This window comes from Myxine glutinosa, chromosome 11 (assembly GCF_964187855.1).
Source record: "Myxine glutinosa chromosome 11, kmMyxGlut1.1, whole genome shotgun sequence".
NCBI lineage: Eukaryota > Metazoa > Chordata > Myxini > Myxiniformes > Myxinidae > Myxine > Myxine glutinosa.
The window spans coordinates 27,436,901-27,459,677 of NC_136271.1; the positions used below are offsets into that span (position 1 = coordinate 27,436,901).

General features: G+C 40.5%; 1 protein-coding gene across 2 annotated transcripts in view; it reads left to right on the plus strand.

Moving 5' to 3' along the window:
- Positions 1 to 6,214: 6,214 nt before the first annotated feature.
- LOC137436521 (laminin subunit beta-2-like) overlaps positions 6,215 to 22,777 on the plus strand; it is a 205,141-nt gene continuing 188,578 nt past the window's right edge. Inside the window, exons 1-3 of one of the 2 annotated variants that reach the window (XM_068130383.2) lie at positions 6,215 to 6,298; positions 12,873 to 12,946; positions 21,606 to 21,847. In XM_068130383.2, coding sequence (XP_067986484.2) covers positions 12,922 to 12,946; positions 21,606 to 21,847 — 267 coding nt within the window. In that variant the 5' untranslated portion in view covers positions 6,215 to 6,298; positions 12,873 to 12,921. Of the gene's footprint in view, positions 6,299 to 12,869; positions 12,947 to 21,605; positions 21,848 to 22,777 lie in introns of both variants that reach the window. The other variant, XM_068130382.2, reaches the window with a different exon arrangement.

The following is a 22,777-nucleotide window of genomic DNA, read 5'->3' on the forward strand; positions in this document are numbered from 1 at the left end:
ATACAACATGTAAAACTGGCCCAAACGTCAAAACAAAACTCGCTCATTTTAAGTCAAACAAGCTAATGCGACCACTCATTCTTCTGGGAAGAATCCCGTGCACATGCTTGTCACACTTATAAGTCACTCATCAAATACTGACACCGCGATTGACATTCGCTGAGGTAAATGTTGATATCTCTTCTGAGGTAAAAAAAAACAAAACAGTTTTAAAGCATTATACGTATCAAACGATACATTTTATGAAACGGGGAAACGTAATACACACTTTGGTCGTTTTAAAATGACAGAATATGTCTTTATTAGAAAAAAAAAAAGAACCTTGCAGATGACGTTGCTAACAAAATACACCGCTCAAACACATAACCACGAGTTTAAACTACATTTACAACAAATATGAAAACTCTTTTCATATCACAATGTTAAATATAGAATATATAGAAGATAATGTTAAAAAAAAATAGCCCTATCCTCCAATGGTAAACAATCCTTCAAAAAATTCCTGGATCCGGAAGAATATCCTGAGCTTCACCAAAAACTAATCAATTCTTCCTTATCCCAAGGGCAATCATCCCACCAACTTTCATCCAAATCCGTTCAGAATTTTTCCAGATATCTTGTTCACGAACACACACACGCACACACACACACACACGGACACGATCAAATGCATTACTCCCTGGCGGGAGTAAATATCTTTCATGTTACAAGGAAGGAAGTACCCTACATGGCCAAAAATAGGTGGACACCCAAACATCACACCCGTATCCCGTATGTGCTCGTCGAACATCTTTTTCCAAAATCATGGGCATTAAAATGGAGATGGTCCCCCCTCTGCTGCTATAATAGCCTCCACTCTTCTGGGAAGGCTTTCCACTAGACGTTGGAACATTGCTGTGGGGATTTGCTTCCATTCCGCCACAAAAGCATTATTGAGGTCGGTCACTGATGTTGGACAATTAGGCATGGCTCGCAGCCGACGTTCCAATTCATCCCAAAGGTGTTTGATGGGTTTGAGGTCAGAGCTCTGTGCAGGCCAGTCAAGTTCTTCCACACCGATCTCAACAAACCATTTCTGTATGGACTTCGCTTTGTGCATGGGGGCATTGTCATGTTGAAACAGGAAAGGGCCTTCCCCAAACTGTTGCCACAAAGTTGGAAGCACACAATCGTCTAGAATGTCATTGTATGCTGTAGCATTAAGATTTCCCTTCACTGGAACTAAGGGGCCTAGCCCGAATCATGAAAAACAGCCCCAGACCATTATTCCTCCTCCACCAAACTTTACAGTTGGCACGATGCAGTCGGGCAGGTAGCGTTCTTCTGGCATCTGCCAAACTCAGCTTTGTCCGTCGGACTGCCAGATGGTGAAGCGTGATTCATCACATCAGAGAAAGCGTTTCGACTGCTCCAGAGTCCAATGGTGGCGAGCTTTACACCACTCCACCCGACGCATGGCATTGCGCATGGTGATCTTAGGCTTGTGTGCGGCTGCTTGGCCATGGAAACCCATTTCATCAAGCTCCCGACGAACAGTTGTTGTGTTGACGTTGCTTCCAGAGGCAGTTTGGAACTCGATAGTGAGTGTTGCAACTGAGGAAAGACTATTTTTACGTGCTTCAGCACTCGGCGGTCCCGTTCTGTGAGCTTGTGTGACCTACCATTTCGTGGCTGAGCTGTTGTTGCTCCTAGACATTTCCACTTCACAATAACAGCACTTACAGTTGACTGGGGCAGCTCTAGCGGGGCAGAAATTTGACGAACTGACTTGTTGGAATGGTGGCATCCTATGACGGTGCCACGTTGAAAGTGACTGAGCTCTTCAGTACGGCCCATTCTACTGCCGGTGTTTGTCTATGGAGATTGCATGGCTGTGTGCTTGATTATTATATATACCTGTCAGCAATGGGTGTGGCTGAAACAGCCGAATCCACTAATTAGGAGTGTCTGCATACGTTTGGCCATGTAGTGCAGCAGAGAGAGAGTTGGATGACCAATAAATAAATCAACATCATACAGGGTGTTCCAAAAAGACCTGCACAAATTTGGTTGTTAATATATTTAGTACCATAAATGATACAATGATACCCTTTATTTTATATGACACAGAAACTCATAACGTTTTCGTTTTTTTCAGATCTGGTGGTTTAATGTAAAATGAAATGGTGACTCCAAAAGAGAAAGGTCAGTGGGTCGAATGGTTCATCGAGATGAGATCCAACATGCAAGTTCCGCATAATATCCGTATAATGTATGGAAGTAATCTGTCATCACGCACTAGTATCAGAGAGTGGTACAAGGGGTTTAAGGAGACTGGAAGTTGTCAGAAACAGAAAAGTACCAGGTGACCCAGCACAAGTGCAGCAGAGGTCAAACGAGTGTGTGAATCATTTCAACAAAGTCCTAGAAAATCAAACTGACACACATCCAGAGAACTGGGACTACCAACCACCACTGTACACAGGATTTTGTATAAAAGACTGAAGATTTATGTCTATAAGGTGCAGATTCGACAGGAACTCAAACAAAATGATGGACCCAAGCACAATGCGTTTTCCTTGGAAATGCTCAGTCGCCTAGAGAATGATGAAGATTACTTGAAAAAGGCCATGATCACAGACGAAGCTTGCTTTCTTGTATCGGTGAAGGTCGACCGGCACAATGTGAGGGTCTGGGCTCTGAAAATCCCCACGTGGTCATTAAACACATACATGACAGTTCAAAGGTCAATGTGTGGTGAGGCCTTCTCCATTACCTCTTGGTTGGTCCCTTTTTCTTTGCGGGGGATGCAGTGACCTCAACAATTAAAAAAGGAACATGTTGAAAGGATTCGTCTTCCCACAGATTGACGACCTGCAACCCGATATCATTTTTCAATGTGCAACCCGGTGCTCCCCCTCATTGGGCCTTAGTTGTTCGGGCCATCCTGAATGAAAAATTTCCAGGTTGCTGGATTGACCGAGACGGAACACCCACCTAGCCCCCCGCGATCACCAGACAAAGCCCCCTTTGAGTGTTTTGATGGTGTGCACAAAACTTTCTCTATCATATAAACCAAAAGGTATCGTTGTATCATTTGTAGTTCAAAATACTCATATATTAACAGCCAAAGTTTTCGGGTCTTTTTAAAACACCCTGTACATCTACCAACTCGATTGAAGCAAATTGAAGAAACAATGCTGAAGAATTCTTACTTTGATCCTCTTCCTCTCTTTTCCCTTCAAACTTCCATAATTCTTCCTTTTTCTGATTTTTCCTCCATTTTCTCATTTTTACTCCACCGCATTTCGCTTGCATTCCGAATATCTCGATGACCATCATGGAAAATTACTTCATTCATTATTTATCGGGAATCTGACCAAATTTGAGGCGGTATTTGTAATCGATAATTCAACATAATGTCACAATTAAGTTGAAAATGATTCAAGACTCTGCACAACTACATTTTTTCCCCACCTGGCCTAAAGATAAAGAAGATCAACCCAGGCATGAGTGGTGAAGGAAGTTCAACTACTTCTCAGATTTTTCTTTGTTGTTGTCGACAGACGAGGTTGGTAACGATTTCCCCCAAGTCTCGAGACTAAGTGTGGCTCTGTATGGAGTTAACATAAGATGAGCATGAGCAGCCTCAGTGCATCTTGGAAGCAACTTCGCATTGCCACTGACATTGAGGGCAGGAGGGAGCCAATTGGTCACCCATTATGGCTCTCTTCCTGTGGTCTTACTTTTGTGCTGCAATGGCTATCAGTGAAGGTCTGCAAGAGCAGGCTCTATGTCCATGGAGGGTTATCAACTGTCCATATACTTTGTTTATATCAGCATGAGTTAATCTGTGTAAGTTTGCTTGTTTGGTGAAAAAATATTTGCTTCCATAATTAGTCTTAGAACAGATAATTACAGATTTGTCACTGTACTCATTGTCCGACTGTGTGTGTTTTTGTTTTTGTTTTGCATACCCAATCTAGACTGTTAGTGGCTACTTATACTTACCTTATTTTCCCTTTGACATCGAGAGGTTTCACTATTGATATTGCTGTGCTCTCAAACATTCCTTGAGCTAATAGCCTTGTAATTACAGACGATATGGAGTGTTCCATTAGACAATTACATTTGCTTTTTAGTGCAAGTTGATGTTAGTTATTTATTGCCTACATGGTGGGGGAGGTGTGGGATGGTGCAAGGGTGGAAGTAGAAGTAGAAGACTTTTGGACCATGTACAGTGCATATAGAAAGTCTACACCCCCTTTCAAATTTTCACCTTTTCTTTCCTTCTAGCCTGGAATTCAATTGTATTAAATCAGACTTTTTCCACCTTTATTTATACATCGTAACCCACAACTTCCAAGTGAAAATCAAATTCTACAAATTTCAGAGAATTAATTAAAAATACAAAATTACAATATCTTGGTTGGATAAGTGTCCACTCCCCATGAGTTGATAGTTGGTGGAAGCACCTTTGACAGCAATTAAAGCTGTGAGTCTGTTGGGATTTGTCTCTACCAACTTTGCACACCTTGATTGGGCAATATTTGCCCATTCTTCTGTACAAAACTGTTCAAGCTCATTCAAGTTGTGTGTGAGCGTTGATGGACAGCAATCTTCAAATCATGCCACAGATTTTTGATTGGATTTTGGTCATTGCTCTGACTGGGCCACTCAAGGACATTTATCTTTTTGTTCCTTAGCCACTCAAGTGTAGGTTTGGCTGTGTGTTTCGGGTCATTGTCATGCTGAAAGGTGAACTTCCGTCCCAATTTCAGCTTTCTTGCAGAGGGCAGCAAGTTTTCCTCTTGGATTTTTCTGTATTTTGCTCCATCCATTTTCCTTTCTATCCTGCTAAGTGCCATAGTCCCTGCTGATGCGAAGCATCCCCATAACATGATGCTGGCACCACCATGCTTCACAGTAGGGATGGTGTTCTTTGGGTGATGTGCTATGTTAGGTTTGCGCCAAACTTAACATTTTGCACTTAGGCCAAAAATTTCCATCTTGGTTTCATCAGACCACAAAACGTTTTTCTACATGGCTTCAAAATCTCTGGAGTGTTTTTTTCACACATCAAATGTGACTCAAGGTGGGGTTTTTTTGATCAATGGCTTCCTTCTTGCCACCCTACTTACTGTACAGGCCAGACTTGTGGAGCTCTTGGGATATTGTTGTGACACACCAGTCTTTGCCATAAAGGCATGTATCTGTTTCAAAGTTGCCATTTGCCTCTTGGTGGCCTCTCTGATCAGTCTCCTTGCTTGGTCATCCAGTTTGGAGGAACGGCCTGATCTAGGCCGGGTAGCGATGGTACCATACGCCTTCCACTTCTTAATGATTGTCTTGACTGTACTCTCAGGGATATTCAAGGCCTTTGAAATAATTTATACCCATCCCCTGATCTGTGCTTTTCTATAACTTTATCCTGGAGGTATTTTGAAAGCTCCTTGGTGCTCATGGTTGAGTCTTTGCTGTGAAATGCACTATCCAGCAGAGGAAACCTACAGGAACAGCTGATCTTATTCAGAAATAATCAGAATCACTACAATTTAACACAGGTGGAGGCAAATTAACTTAGTGTGTTATTTTGAAGGTGATTGGTTACACCTGAGCTAATTTACAATTGCTATTGTAATGGGTGGGCACTTTATCCAACCAAGATATTCTAGTTTTGTATTCTTAATTAATTTTCTGAAATTTGTAGAATTTGTTTTTCACTTGGAAGTTGTGGGTTACGATGTGTAAATAAAGGTGGAAAAAGTCTGATTTGATGCAATTTTATTCCAGGCTATAAGGCAACAAAAATGTAAAAATTTTGAAAGGGGGTGTAGACTTTCTTTCCGCACTGTATATGGGTTGGAGGCAGATGCATGAATCCCAATAATCAATGTAGAGGATTTTTTTTTTTTGGGAATATTTGTCTGATTTTTTTTTCCAAGTGCTTATTTCAATCAATTCTAGTATCTCGTATTTTTGGTTTATTCCTTTCCTATTATGCAAGCAATCTTGCAATATTATTTTACCTTTGAGATATGGATCGTTCATTGTTCCTATCCAACAGCAGTTTTTAAACTTTTTGACAAACTAAGAAAATCAAATGAACTTCAACATACTACTTGGAGAGTTTATTTGGGGACATTGCAATGACCAAAGTGAGAAAGGAGTTTTGTGGGGTTGTTACTCACTAAAATATGTGACTAATTAACTTGAAGTCAGAGCACAAACGCCCATGCTATAAACATGAATGCTGTATCGGAAGGAGCATTTCCTAAAGGGACATCTTGAATCCCAAGTGCTGGATCGTGCTTTCCTGGTAAGAACGATAACACTATTAGGAATGCTTGTTAAGCTGGAATTGATCAAAGAATGCTGTATATAAGTAGAGGAATATTAATTAATTAATTGGTTTATGTGGATGTTTGATTGGAATGGAAAGAGCGGAATAGCAAAGGAAATAGATCGATCTATCAATGGAAGAGAAGGGCAGTGTTTAGGTGGAGATAGAGTGAAGATAATTATGTGTTGGTATAGAAGTTTAACACGGCATGGACGGAAAAAAAAATCATATTTCTCATGCAAACGAGAGGGATTTGGGCAAAGGGAGAATGTTGATAAAGGTTTTGCTTGAACTTATTGGGAAAAAGATGGAAATTGAGTTAATGGAAAGCTAAGGTGAAAGAAATGTGGAGAGACATGCCCTCAATTTAATGGGGGAAATCCTCTTCTTGTGTGGTAAAGCCTTCAGCAGATTGTCCATCAATTTGCAGTTTACCGGTTGGTTGTCTATTTCATCAAACCTCCAATTCAAGAAGGGGAATTAGATGGAAACTCCATGTTGGTTTAATTGTTTTTTGCTCTTGTGTAGCTCTCAAATGCTGGTTGTTTATCTCTTCACTCCTGATAGGTTTTGGGCCTCTCACTACCTAAGTAATGGACTATATACATATGATGTATGTAAAATATGCACATATTAAACCCACTCTACTCACATGCTCCATTCATACTCCTTCAGTTCCGTCATCTTATGTCATCTCTTGTCAACATCCATTCCCTTCTCTCTCGAATCCTCCCACTTTTTTCCCTCCCAATTCTCCTTTTTTCCCCTTAATTTTATTTTATTTTATAATTTATACCTTCCCAATCTACGTTATCTTTTGCCGAGGTAACATGGTATTTCGTATGCACTGTTAAGTAGTTGATTTTGAGTAATTTACCTTGTCCACTAGATTGCTGGATTGGTCAGTTCAATAAGAGGCGTTTGAAGATCACTCTGGTTTACAGAAAGTGTGTCTTCTCATGAGTTGTTATCATCCATTTCATCATCCATTGATCGATCGATATAATTTGACATCACAAATGATGGTGAATAATGCAAGCGAAGTATTTGTTCAAAAAAAATTTCACCAACTATTCTCCACTGCCCCACAATCAGCAAGGGAATGAACAAACATGGAAATAGGAGAAGGGAGGAAACACAGTAACGTGTAAGTAAGATTCTGGGGACTATTTGGTATGGCTCGGCCAGGGTCGGATTCAAACCACAGACATAGACTCCGAGGAGATGATCTGACTATTACTCCATCGACTTTTCATCATACACTTTTCATCATGCACTTTTCATCATACACTTTTCATCATACACTTTTCATCATGCACTTTTCATCATACACTTTTCATCATACACTTTTCATCATACACTTTTCATCATACACTTTTCATCATACACTTTTCATCATACACTTTTTATCACACTTTTTATCATGCACTTTTTATCACACTTTTCATCGTACACTTTTTATCACACACTTTTCATCATACACTTTTCATCATACACTTTTTATCACACTTTTTATCATGCACTTTTCATCACAAACTTTTCATCATACACTTTTCATCATACACTTTTTATCATGCACTTTTCATCATACACTTTTCATCATACACTTTTTATCATGCACTTTTTATCATGCACTTTTCATCATACACTTTTCATCATACACTTTTTATCACACTTTTTATCATGCACTTTTCATCACAAACTTTTCATCATACACTTTTCATCATACACTTTTTATCATGCACTTTTCATCATACACTTTTCATCATACACTTTTTATCATGCACTTTTTATCATGCACTTTTCATCATACACTTTTCATCATACACTTTTTATCACACTTTTTATCATGCACTTTTCATCACAAACTTTTCATCATACACTTTTCATCATACACTTTTTATCATGCACTTTTCATCATACACTTTTCATCATACACTTTTCATCATACACCAATCATCATACACTTTTTATCATGCACTTTTCATCATACACTTTTCATCATACACTTTTCATCATACACTTTTCATCATACATTTTTCATCATACACTATTCATCATACACTATTCATCATACACCATTCATCATATACTTTTCATCACACACTTTTCATCATACATTTTCCATCATACACTATTCATCATACACTATTCATCATACACTTTTCATCACACACTTTTCATCATACGCTATTCATCATACACTTTTCATCATACACTTTTCATCACACACATTTCATCATACACTTTTCATCACACACTTTTCATCATACGCTATTCATCATACACTTTTCATCATACACTTTTCATCACACACATTTCATCATACACCATTCATCATATACTTTTCATCACACACTTTTCATCATACATTTTCCATCATACACTATTCATCATACACTTTTCATCACACACTTTTCATCACACACTTTTCATCATATGCTATTCATCATACACTTTTCATCATCCACTTTTCATCATACACTTTTCATCATACACTTTTTATCACACTTTTTATCATGCACTTTTTATCACACTTTTCATCGTACACTTTTTATCATGCACTTTTTATCATGCACTTTTTATCACACTTTTCATCGTACACTTTTTATCATGCACTTTTTATCATGCACTTTTTATCACACTTTTCATCGTACACTTTTTATCACACTTTTCATCGTACACTTTTTATCATGCACTTTTTATCATGCACTTTTTATCACACTTTTCATCGTACACTTTTTATCACACTTTTTATCATGCACTTTTCATCATACACTTTTCATCATACACTTTTTATCATACACTTTTCATCATGCACTTTTTATCACACTTTTCATCATACACTTTTTATCATACACTTTTTATCATGCACTTTTTATCATGCACTTTTTATCACACTTTTCATCGTACACTTTTTATCACACTTTTTATCATGCACTTTTCATCATACACTTTTCATCATACACTTTTTATCATACACTTTTCATCATGCACTTTTTATCACACTTTTCATCATGCACTTTTCATCATACACTTTTCATCATACACTTTTTATCATACACTTTTCATCATGCACTTTTCATCGTACACTTTTTATCATACACTTTTTATCATACACTTTTCATCATACACTTTTCATCATACACTTTTTATCACACTTTTTATCACACTTTTCATCGTACACTTTTTATCATGCACTTTTTATCATGCACTTTTCATCATACACTTTTCATCATACACTTTTCATCATACACTTTTCATCATACACTTTTTATCATACACTTTTTATCATACACTTTTTATCATACACTTTTCATCATACACTTTTCATCATACACTTTTTATCATACACTTTTTATCATACACTTTTCATCATACACTTTTTATCATACACTTTTTATCATACACTTTTCATCATACACTTTTCATCATACACTTTTTATCACACTTTTTATCATACACTTTTTATCACACTTTTCATCGTACACTTTTTATCACACTTTTTATCATGCACTTTTCATCATACACTTTTCATCATACACTTTTTATCATGCACTTTTAATCATACACTTTTCATCATACACTTTTCATCATACACTTTTCATCATACACTTTTCATCATACACTTTTTATCACACTTTTTATCATGCACTTTTTATCACACTTTTCATCGTACACTTTTTATCACACTTTTTATCATGCACTTTTCATCATGCACTTTTCATCATACACTTTTCATCATACACTTTTTATCATGCACTTTTCATCACAAACTTTTCATCATACACTTTTCATCATACACTTTTTATCATGCACTTTTCATCATACACTTTTCATCATACACTTTTCATCATACACCATTCATTATACACTTTTTATCATGCACTTTTCATCATACACTTTTCATCATGCACTTTTCATCATACACTTTTCATCATACACTTTTCATCATACACTTTTCATCATACACTTTTCATCATACATTTTTCATCATACACTATTCATCATACACTATTCATCATACACCATTCATCATATACTTTTCATCACACACTTTTCATCATACATTTTTCATCATACACTATTCATCATACACTATTCATCATACACCATTCATCATACACTTTTCATCACACACTTTTCATCATACATTTTTCATCATACGCTATTCATCGTACACTTTTCATCATACACTTTTCATCATACACTTTTCATAATACATTTTTCATCATGCACTTTTCATCATACACTTTTCATCATACACTTTTCATCACACACTTTTCATCATACACTTTTCATCATATACTTTTCATAATACATTTTTCATCATACACTTTTCATCATACACTTTTCATCATACACTTTTCATCACACACTTTTCATCATACACTTTTCATCATATACTTTTCATAATACATTTTTCATCATACACTTTTCATCATACACTTTTCATCATACACTTTTCATCATACACTATTCATCATACACCATTCATCATACACTTTTCATCACACACTTTTCATCATACATTTTTCATCATACGCTATTCATCGTACACTTTTCATCATACACTTTTCATCATACACTTTTCATAATACATTTTTCATCATGCACTTTTCATCATACACTTTTCATCATACACTTTTCATCACACACTTTTCATCATACACTTTTCATCATATACTTTTCATAATACATTTTTCATCATACACTTTTTATCATGCACTTTTCATCACACACTTTTCATCATACACTTTTCATCATACACTTTTCATCATACACTTTTCATCATACACTTTTCATCATACACTTTTCATCATACACTTTTCATCATACACCATTCATCATACACTTTTCATCATGCACTTTTCATCATACACTTTTCATCATACACTTTTCATCATACACTTTTCATCATACACTTTTCATCATACACTTTTCATCATACACTTTTCATCATGCACTTTTCATCATACACTTTTCATCATACACTTTTCATCATACACTTTTCATCATACACTTTTCATCATACACTTTTCATCATACACTTTTCATCATACACTTTTCATCATACACTTTTCATCATACACTTTTCATCATACACCATTCATCATACACTTTTCATCATGCACTTTTCATCATACACTTTTCATCATACACTTTTCATCATACACTTTTCATCATACACTTTTCATCATACACTTTTCATCATACACTTTTCATCATACACTTTTCATCATACACTTTTCATCATACACTTTTCATCATACACTTTTCATCATACACTTTTCATCATACACTTTTCATCATACACTTTTCATCATACACCATTCATCATACACTTTTCATCATGCACTTTTCATCATACACTTTTCATCATACACTTTTCATCATGCACTTTTCATCATACACTTTTCATCATACACTTTTCATCATACACTTTTCATCATGCACTTTTCATCATACACTTTTCATCATACACTATTCATCATACACATTTTCGCTCCTCACCTTTTCATTCTCTCTTTCTTCACTTTTCTATCGATGCAGCTCCTTTATTTAAGGCCTGGCCTCGATGAGGACCACATAGTCCTTGTCTGAAGCCTTCAACATAAAAAGGCTGTTTATAATCACTTATAATTCGTGGTATTATAATTCGTAATCAGAGTGGGTACAAAGTTATTTTATCTCCTGTGGCTGTCTGATCATAGGTCATAGGCCACAGAATTCGTCCTATTTACTCAATACTCGATAAGCTGCTTCTATTATCACAACAATCAATCAAAGGTGCGAAGCTTAAGCAAGAAACGAGGGCAGTCTCTCTTTACCTATTTGTGATTTTGATGCATGAGTTCTGTCTGAAACATTTTCTATGGCCACTTCCATCTTTTAGCTTGTGCAACCAAGGTGTGGTGATAGTTGTGGTTTAAAGGGCATTGCACACCAGGAGTTGGAGGATCAAAACTTAAAGTATGAGCCTTACAAGTTTAGATCCTAAGCATCTCAAAACAGAGTTAGTATTAGAATTGCAATGCTACCATCAAACATTTCAATAAAAACCCGGCTGGCTCACTGAAGATTCATTCTTCTTGTTCTTGAATTCTTGAATGGCCAAAAGATATGTGGAATCTAAACTAATGCCAGAGTCATTACTTTGGCCTTAACATGAGCTACATCTGAGAGTACAAACCCGATGGAGGTCTTTCTCCCCTTCGTTTAGCCTGGTCTTGGTTTGACGGTTGAAGTGGTTGGCTTGAGATGTTAGGGCCTGTTGTGCCATTGAAATAACACCAGGTGGGTTGACTCAGCCTGTCATCATTCCGAGGCTGGCAAAATGAGCACCGGCTTGCTGGTAATAAGGGGGGCACTGCATCAGCGGCACAGCGGTGCTTCCAGAAAAATGATGCAACCAGCAGCCACAGACTGCATATGAAGCACCATCTGCTCGGTTTAAATCTCAAAAAGTTTTTATTTCCCGTTGTTAAAAAAACGTTACACAGTATTTGTGTTTTCTATGTCAAAATACTTAGATGTTATCTCGCAGCAGGTATGGGCGCTTGCTGTGGTGGTTCTGCACCAGACAATTATTTTCTACCATGAAAATACTCTGGATCATCCTTGGTGAGTACCCCTTTTGAATTAACCAAGAACATTCACCAATTACTTAGATTCATGAATTGTTCATTCAAATTATGTTCTCCAAACAGGTTTCTGTGTACAAATTGCTTGGATTCTATCTTGACCATCTTCTGCTATATAAGAGAGATGTTGGTCTGTGTGTGTGTGTCTGTCTGTCTGTGTCGCCATTTTTCTCAGAGTTGGCTGAACGGATCTTCGTCAAACTTTCAGAGGTTCATCAGTGAGTGCCTGGGAGTGTTTTAGGCAAAAAAAAGAGTTCGTTTTTTTGGAGTTAAAATAAATAAATAAATAAATAATAATCGCTCGATAGTGCCGAAGCCTTTTTAAATGAATGACAGTTATATACAAGTACACTTTCGCATAAATAAATACAAAACAAACACCAGATATTTGAATACAAATAAATCAAACAATTCCGGAAGTGTACAAAGTTGGTAGTACGGCTTCTTCTTCTTTCTGATCGGCAACACACTTACATCAGAAACGTGATGAACGCTACATTCACCCACCAGCATATATATGAACCCCCTTCCTCTCCTGCCTCCCCCCTCCCCCCTCCCCTTCCCCCCTCCCCTCCCCTTCCCCCTCTCCTTCCCCCTTCCCCCCTCCCCCCTTCTCCTCACCGCCCCTCTCTTCCCCCCTCTCCTCCCCCTCTCCCCTCTGCTTTCCCCTCCTCTCTCCCCTCCCCTACCCCCTCCCCTCTCCCCTCCCCTCTCCCCTCCCCTCCCCTTTCCCCTCCCCTCCCCTCTCCCCTCCCCTCTCCCCTCCCCTCCCCTCCCCTCTCCCCTCCCTTCCCCTACCCGGCAACGCCGGGTACTTCTGCTAGTATCTTATAATAGGAAGCCCTCAGAAACCAACACTGACAAGGTCGAGTTCAAAGTTGAACTCCTTTTTTGATGTTATTGCTGACTTTGACTCTCAGCTGTAAATACTATAATTTTGACACTTTTTGACAATGTGATACAATGGAAAACTCTCTCAGCTACAGAATTTGCTTATGTTACAGTTTTGTCGAATTGAGCCCTGTCATGCTATCTTCAGATTCGTTTTTGATGTGACTTCAATGCAACCGCGATTTGTGGTCCCACACTATCATACTCTTTATACCGGAACATACACTTAGATATATTGATGTCACCAACACCAGCATTTCTACAAACTACCCACATGACATTTTCCATCTCCTGCCAGGTTTTCAAAAACAAGATCTTGGAATAGCGCTCACTTTCAACTTCCAAAGTAGAATCTCGTATTGGATCGAAGATATTCCACCTTCAATTTCAGGTGTTTTACCTGTTTATCAAATAAATAATGGTTTAACTTTTTTAAATTATCAATATGATGCCATGTTATTTTGCATTGCTTCTATAATGGCAACCTCTGTAATCTTGGCCTATTCTTGGCTTATGCAACCTCTGTAATATTAGCCTATTCTTGGCCGATGCAACCTCTGTAATCTTGGCCTATTCTTGGCCGATGCAACCTCTGTAATCTTGGCCTATTCTTGGCCGATGCAACCTCTGTAATCTTGGCCTATTCTTGGCCGATGCAACCTCTGTAATCTTGGGTTATTCTTGGCCGATGCAACCTCTGTAATCTTGGCCTATTCTTGGCCGATGCAACCTCTGTAATCTTGGCCTATTCTTGGCCGATGCAACCTCTGTAATCTTGGCCTATTCTTGGCCGATGCAACCTCTGTAATCTTGGCCTATTCTTGCCCTATGAAAGCTCTGTAATCTTGGCCTATTCTTGGCCGATGCAACCACTGTAATCTTGGGTTATTCTTGGCCGATGCAACCTCTGTAATCTTGGCGTATTCTTGGCCGATGCAACCTCTGTAATCTTGGCATATTCTTGGCCGATGCAACCTCTGTAATCTTGGGTTATTCTTGGCCGATGCAACCTCTGTAATCTTGGCCTATTCTTGGCCTATGCAACCTCTGTAATCTTGGCCTATTCTTGGCCTATGCAACCTCTGTAATCTTGGCCTATTCTTGGCCGATGCAACCTCTGTAATCTTGGCCTATTCTTGGCCTATGCAAGCTCTGTAATCTTGGGTTATTCTTGGCCGATGCAACCTCTGTAATCTTGGCCTATTCTTGGCCTATGCAACCTCTGTAATCTTGGCCTATTCTTGGCCGATGCAACCTCTGTAATCTTGGGTTATTCTTGGCCGATGCAACCTCTGTAATATTGGCCTATTCTTGACCGATGCAACCTCTGTAATCTTGGCCTATTCTTGGCCTATGCAACCTCTGTAATCTTGGCCTATTCTTGGCCTATGCAACCTCTGTAATCTTGGCCTATGCAACCTCTGTAATCTTCGCCTATTCTTGGCCTATGCAACCTCTGTAATCTTTGCCTATTCTTGGCCTATGCAACCTCTGTAATCTTAGCCTATTCTTGGCCTATGCAACCTCTGTAATCTTGGCCTATGCAAGCTCTGTAATCTTGGGTTATTCTTGGCCGATGCAACCTCTGTAATCTTGGCCTATTCTTGGCCTGTGCAACCTCTGTAATCTTGGCCTATTCTTGGCCGATGCAACCTCTGTAATCTTGGGTTATTCTTGGCCGATGCAACCTCTGTAATCTTGGCCTATTCTTGCCCTATGCAAGCTCTGTAATCTTGGGTTATTCTTGGCCGATGCAACCTCTGTAATCTTGGCCTATTCTTGGCCGATGCAACCTCTGTAATCTTGGGTTATTCTTGGCCTATGCAAGCTCTGTAATCTTGCGTTATTCTTGGCCGATGCAACCTCTGTAATCTTGGCCTATTCTTGGCCAATGCAACCTCTGTAATCTTGGCCTATTCTTGGACTATGCAACCTCTGTAATCTTGGCCTATTCTTGGCCGATGCAACCTCTGTAATCTTGGCCTATTCTTGGCCTATGCAAGCTCTGTAATCTTGGGTTATTCTTGGCCGATGCAACCTCTGTAATCTTGGCCTATTCTTGGCCTATGCAACCTCTGTAATCTTGGCCTCTTCTTGGCCGACGCAACCTCTGTAATCTTGGGTTATTCTTGGCCGATGCAACCTCTGTAATATTGGCCTATTCTTGGCCGATGCAACCTCTGTAATCTTGGCCTATTCTTGGCCTATGCAACCTCTGTAATCTTGGCCTATTCTTGGCCTATGCAACCTCTGTAATCTTGGCCTATGCAACCTCTGTAATATTCGCCTATTCTTGGCCTATGCAACCTCTGTAATCTTTGCCTATTCTTGGCCTATGCAACCTCTGTAATCTTGGGTTATTCTTGGCCGATGCAACCTCTGTAATCTTGGCCTATTCTTGGCCTATGCAACCTCTGTAATCTTGGGTTATTCTTGGCCGATGCAACCTCTGTAATATTGGCCTATTCTTGGCCGATGCAACCTCTGTAATCTTGGGTTATTCTTGGCCGATGCAACCTCTGTAATATTGGCCTATTCTTGGCCGATGCAACCTCTGTAATCTTGGCCTATTCTTGGCCTATGCAACCTCTGTAATCTTGGCCTATTCTTGGCCTATGCAACCTCTGTAATCTTGGCCTATGCAACCTCTGTAATCTTCGCCTATTCTTGGCCTATGCAACCTCTGTAATCTTTGCCTATTCTTGGCCTATGCAACCTCTGTAATCTTAGCCTATTCTTGGCCTATGCAACCTCTGTAATCTTAGCCTATTCTTGGCCTATGCAACCTCTGTAATCTTAGCCTATTTTTGGCCTTTGCAACCTCTGTAATCTTAGCCTATTATTGGCCTATGCAACCTCTGTAATCTTTGCCTATTCTTGGCCTATGCAACCTCTGTAATCTTAGCCTATTCTTGGCCTATGCAACCTCTGTAATCTTCGCCTATTCTTGGCCTTTGCAACCTCTGTAATATTGGCCTATTATTGGCCTATGCAACCTCTGTAATCTTAGCCTATTCTTGGCCTACGCAACCTCTGTAATCTTAGCCTATTCTTGGCCTATGCAACCTCTGTAATCTTAGCCTATTCTTGGCCTTTGCAACCTCTGTAATCTTAGCCTATTATTGGCCTATGCAACCTCTGTAATCTTTGCCTATTCTTGGCCTATGCAACCTCTGTAATCTTAGCCTATTCTTGGCCTATGCAACCTCTGTAATCTTCGCCTATTCTTGGCCTTTGCAACCTCTGTAATATTGCCCTATTATTGGCCTATGCAACCTCTGTAATCTTGGCCTATGCAACCTCTGTAATATTCGCCTATTCTTGGCCTATGCAACCTCTGTAATCTTGGCCTATTCTTGGCCGATGCAACCTCTGTAATCTTAGCCTATTCTTGGCCTACGCAACCTCTGTAATCTTAGCCTATTCTTGGCCTATGCAACCTCTGTAATCTTAGCCTATTCTTGGCCTTTGCAACCTCTGTAATCTTAGCCCATTATTGGCCTGTGCAACCTGTGTAATCTTTGCCTATTCTTGGCCTATGCAACCTCTGTAATCTTTGCCTATTCTTGGCCTATGCAACCTCTGTAATCTTAGCCTATTCTTGGCCTTTGCAACCTCTGTAATCTTGGCCTATTCTTGGCCGATACAACCTCTGTAATCTTTGCCTATTATTGGCCTATGCAATCTCTGTAATCTTGGCCTATTCTTGGCCTATACAACCTCTGTAATCTTTGCCTATTATTGGCCAATGCAACCTCTGTAATCTTGGCCTATTCTTGGCCTATGCAACCTCTGTAATCTTGGCCTATGCAACCTCTGTAATCTTCGCCTATTCTTGGCCTATGCAACCTCTGTAATATTGGCCTATTCTTGGCCGATGCAACCTCTGTAATCTTGGCCTATTCTTGGCCTATGCAACCTCTGTAATCTTGGCCTATTCTTGGCCTATGCAACCTCTGTAATCTTGGCCTATGCAACCTCTGTAATCTTCGCCTATTCTTGGCCTATGCAACCTCTGTAATCTTTGCCTATTCTTGGCCTATGCAACCTCTGTAATCTTAGCCTATTCTTGGCCTATGCAACCTCTGTAATCTTAGCCTATTCTTGGCCTATGCAACCTCTGTAATCTTAGCCTATTTTTGGCCTTTGCAACCTCTGTAATCTTAGCCTATTATTGGCCTATGCAACCTCTGTAATCTTTGCCTATTCTTGGCCTATGCAACCTCTGTAATCTTAGCCTATTCTTGGCCTATGCAACCTCTGTAATCTTCGCCTATTCTTGGCCTTTGCAACCTCTGTAATATTGGCCTATTATTGGCCAATGCAACCTCTGTAATCTTGGCCTATGCAACCTCTGTAATATTCGCCTATTCTTGGCCTATGCAACCTCTGTAATCTTGGCCTATTCTTGGCCGATGCAACCTCTGTAATCTTAGCCTATTCTTGGCCTACGCAACCTCTGTAATCTTAGCCTATTCTTGGCCTATGCAACCTCTGTAATCTTAGCCTATTCTTGGCCTTTGCAACCTCTGTAATCTTAGCCTATTATTGGCCTATGCAACCTCTGTAATCTTTGCCTATTCTTGGCCTATGCAACCTCTGTAATCTTAGCCTATTCTTGGCCTATGCAACCTCTGTAATCTTCGCCTATTCTTGGCCTTTGCAACCTCTGTAATATTGGCCTATTATTGGCCTATGCAACCTCTGTAATCTTGGCCTATGCAACCTCTGTAATATTCGCCTATTCTTGGCCTATGCAACCTCTGTAATCTTGGCCTATTCTTGGCCGATGCAACCTCTGTAATCTTAGCCTATTCTTGGCCTACGCAACCTCTGTAATCTTAGCCTATTCTTGGCCTATGCAACCTCTGTAATCTTAGCCTATTCTTGGCCTTTGCAACCTCTGTAATCTTAGCCCATTATTGGCCTGTGCAACCTGTGTAATCTTTGCCTATTCTTGGCCTATGCAACCTCTGTAATCTTTGCCTATTCTTGGCCTATGCAACCTCTGTAATCTTAGCCTATTCTTGGCCTTTGCAACCTCTGTAATCTTGGCCTATTCTTGGCCGATACAACCTCTGTAATCTTTGCCTATTATTGGCCTATGCAATCTCTGTAATCTTGGCCTATTCTTGGCCTATACAACCTCTGTAATCTTTGCCTATTATTGGCCAATGCAACCTCTGTAATCTTGGCCTATTCTTGGCCTATGGAATCTCTGTAATCTTGGCCTATTTTTGGCCTATGCAACCTCTGTAATCTTGGCCTATTCTTGGCCTATACAGCCTCTGTAATCTTGGCCTATGCAATCTCTTTAATCTTGGCCTATTCTTGGCCTATACAACCTCTGTAATCTTGGCCTATTCTTGGCCTATACAGCCTCTGTAATCTTGGCCTATGCAATCTCTGTAATCTTGGACTATTCGTGGCCTATGCAACCTCTGTAATCTTTGCCTATTCTTGGCCTATACAACCGCTGTAATCTTGGCCTATTCTTGGCCTATACAACCTCTGTAATCTTGGCCTTTTCTTGGCCTATACAGCCTCTGTAATCTTGGCCTATGCAATCTCTGTAATCTTGGACTATTCGTGGCCTATGCAACCTCTGTAATCTTGGCATATTCTTGGCCTATACAGCCTCTGTAATCTTGGCCTATGCAATCTCTGTAATCTTGGACTATTCGTGGCCAATGCAACCTCTGTAATCTTTGCCTATTCTTGGCCTATACAACCGCTGTAATCTTGGCCTATTATTGGCCTATACAACCTCTGTAATCTTGGCCTATTCCTGGCCTATACAGCCTCTGCAATCTTGGCCTATGCAATCTCTGTAATCTTGGACTATTCTTGGCCTATGCAATCTCTGTAATCTTGGCCTATTCTTGGCCTATGCAACCTCTGTAATCTTGGCCTATTCTTGGCCTATGCAATCTCTGTAATCTTGGCCTATTCTTGGCCGATGCAACCTCTGTAATCTTCGCCTATTCTTGGCCTATACAGCCTCTGTAATCTTGGCCTATTCTTGGCCTATGCAACCTCTGTAATCTTGGCCTATGCAACCTCTGTAATCTTGGACTATTCGTGGCCTATGCAACCTCTGTAATCTTGGCCTATTCCTGGCCTATACAGCCTCTGTAATCTTGGCCTATGCAATCTCTGTAATCTTGGCCTATTCTTGGCCTATGCAATCTCTGTAATCTTGGCCTATTCTTGGCCTATGCAATCTCTGTAATCTTGGCCTATTCTTGGCCTATACAGCCTCTGTAATCTTGGACTATTCTTGGCCTATGCAATCTCTGTAATCTTGGCCTATTCTTGGCCTATGCAACCTCTGTAAATGGCCTATTCTTGGCCTATGCAATCTCTGTAATCTTGGCCTATTCTTGGCCTATGCAATCTCTGTAATCTTGGCCTATTCTTGGCCTATGCAACCTCTGTAATCTTGGACTATTCGTGGCCTATGCAACCTCTGTAATCTTGGCCTATTCCTGGCCTATACAGCCTCTGTAATCTTGGCCTATGCAATCTCTGTAATCTTGGCCTATTCTTGGCCTATGCAATCTCTGTAATCTTGGCCTATTCCTGGCCTATACAGCCTCTGTAATCTTGGCCTATGCAATCTCTGTAATCTTGGCCTATTCTTGGCCTATGCAACCTCTGTAATCTTGGACTATTCGTGGCCTATGCAACCTCTGTAATCTTGGCCTAATCTTGGCCTATACAGCCTCTGTAATCTTGGCCTATGCAATCTCTGTAATCTTGGCCTATGCAATCTCTGTAATCTTGGCCTATTCTTGGCCTATACAGCCTCTGTAATCTTGGCCTATGCAACCTCTGTAATCTTGGCCTATTCTTGGCCTATGCAATCTCTGTAATCTTGGCCTATTCTTGGCCTATGCAATCTCTGTAATCTTGGCCTACCTATCACTTGAGACTTGTGTGAATTCATGCCATCTACCAGGGTATCCCGCACACGCAAAGAGAAAAGCGGGGTTACGCAACTGGTTAGTGTCCCTTCGTCTGTGTCTGTCTGTTTGTCTTATCAGTTTATGATCGTCAGTTTATCATTGAGAAACAACTCATTCAATTTTAATGTTGTGTTATGAATACGAATGAAGAGGAAGACACGGAGCATGAATAGGAAGACAAGTTTGCCGGTTTAATGTACTTTGGATCTGAATTCGTCCCAAGCGCACATGCACAGAGCGGAGTTAGATCATATTTTTACTCTGTCTGTCTGGCAGTCAAACAAAATTTAAAATAACTCCAAAAATGGAAACTTACTGTTTTTTAAGGATGTTATAAAGGACACAAACAACAGGCACGAAGAATAAATGTAAAAGTTAGATAGGGTGATGTAATAGACACTGGGAAAAACGGCGGTTAAACCCGGAATTAATTTATTTATATGCCTTTAAACCTCTTTAAACATTTATTTGAATTGAATTATATACTTGAACACTCTAAAACACAAATCACCTTCATATTACTTCTAAGAACTTCCAGTTTTGTACTAGTTGGACATGTTATATAAAGTGGTGTCTGTAATAGGATCTGTCCTATTACATACATCACTTTGTATGACCAAGTATGATTTGCTGAAACGGTGATCTAACTAGTTTATTCTTTAATTTTACTGGGGGAAAAAATAATAATTGTAATTTACTTTTTTAAAATCCTATTGTTTTTTAATTTTGGAGATTCAACATGTTTGTGACATTTGTGACATCAGCATTGTACTTTTCCAGTGGGATTGTGGCTTCTCAATGAGGCTGAGTGTGGACAGACGCGACAGAAGCATCTGGGGTCGAGAAAATATGGACGTGGCAGGACAGGCCGGAAGTATCGGGTGAGGAGACAACCGCTCTGTGAACATGGGAGCTGCTACCCTGCCGTTGGAAATCTCCTCACAGGACGTGCTGGACGACTCCATGCCTCGTCCACCTGTGGATTGCATGAACCCCAAAAGTACTGTGTCGTGAGTGACCTCGTGAGTATTCTTTTTATATCCATCCTCTACATTCTGCAACTTCTCAGACTGCTATTGTTTGCAAATGTCTTACTTTTCTAGTAATCTATATCTTACTTAACTTACCAAATGCATTTTATATAACAATGTATAAATCACTTGTTCTCCATTCTTAAGTTTCTTGTTTATTTCTATAGTATATGAAGCTCTCAGCTGTGCTCATTAAACAATGTATTGAAGTGCGGTGCGATGCGCACGACTTGTTTGCCAAGAAGATAAGCAACAACGCGGGTAACCAAAAAGAGTCTTTATTACAAAGCTCAACTATAGCACTGAAGTGCTCGGGCCTCGGGGCTGCGTGCCCCGTGTATATCCCGAGGCCACGCCTACCCCTCGGGCGTGGCCGACACCCTCTTGGTGCGCGGAATGATGTCACCGCGCCAGCGAGCCATCGTGTCCGCCACACGTGCCCCCCCATAATTCCCGCGCACCTGAAGGGTCAGTTTGCGGGGCAAACGGATGACCCGGCCGAAGCGCCCTCTGGCGGCTGGCGGCGTCTGGGATGCCGGGATGTCATTTGGGATGCCCCCGGCGGCACCTGGGATGGGTGCAGGACCAGGGGGGGGCGTGCCGGCGGGGCTGGGCGGTGCCGGAGGTCCGCCCGCCGGGAGGCGGCCCCGACGCGGGGGCCGAGCCACTGGCGGGGGGTGGTCCACGTCGAGGTGGGCCGGCTTGAGGCGGTCCACGGAAACGCGGTCAGGAGTACCGCCGATGTCGAGGGTGAAGTGTTTCGCCCCGGTCTCCAGCACGCGGAAGGGCCCGTCGTACTGATGTGCCATGTGGCCTGCCTGCCAGGCCGCAGCGGTGTCCGGTGGGCGTCGTGGCGGACGAACACGTACTCCGCCGTGCGAAGCTCCGGGGCGACGTGCGTTGGCGGGCACCCGTGGTGCG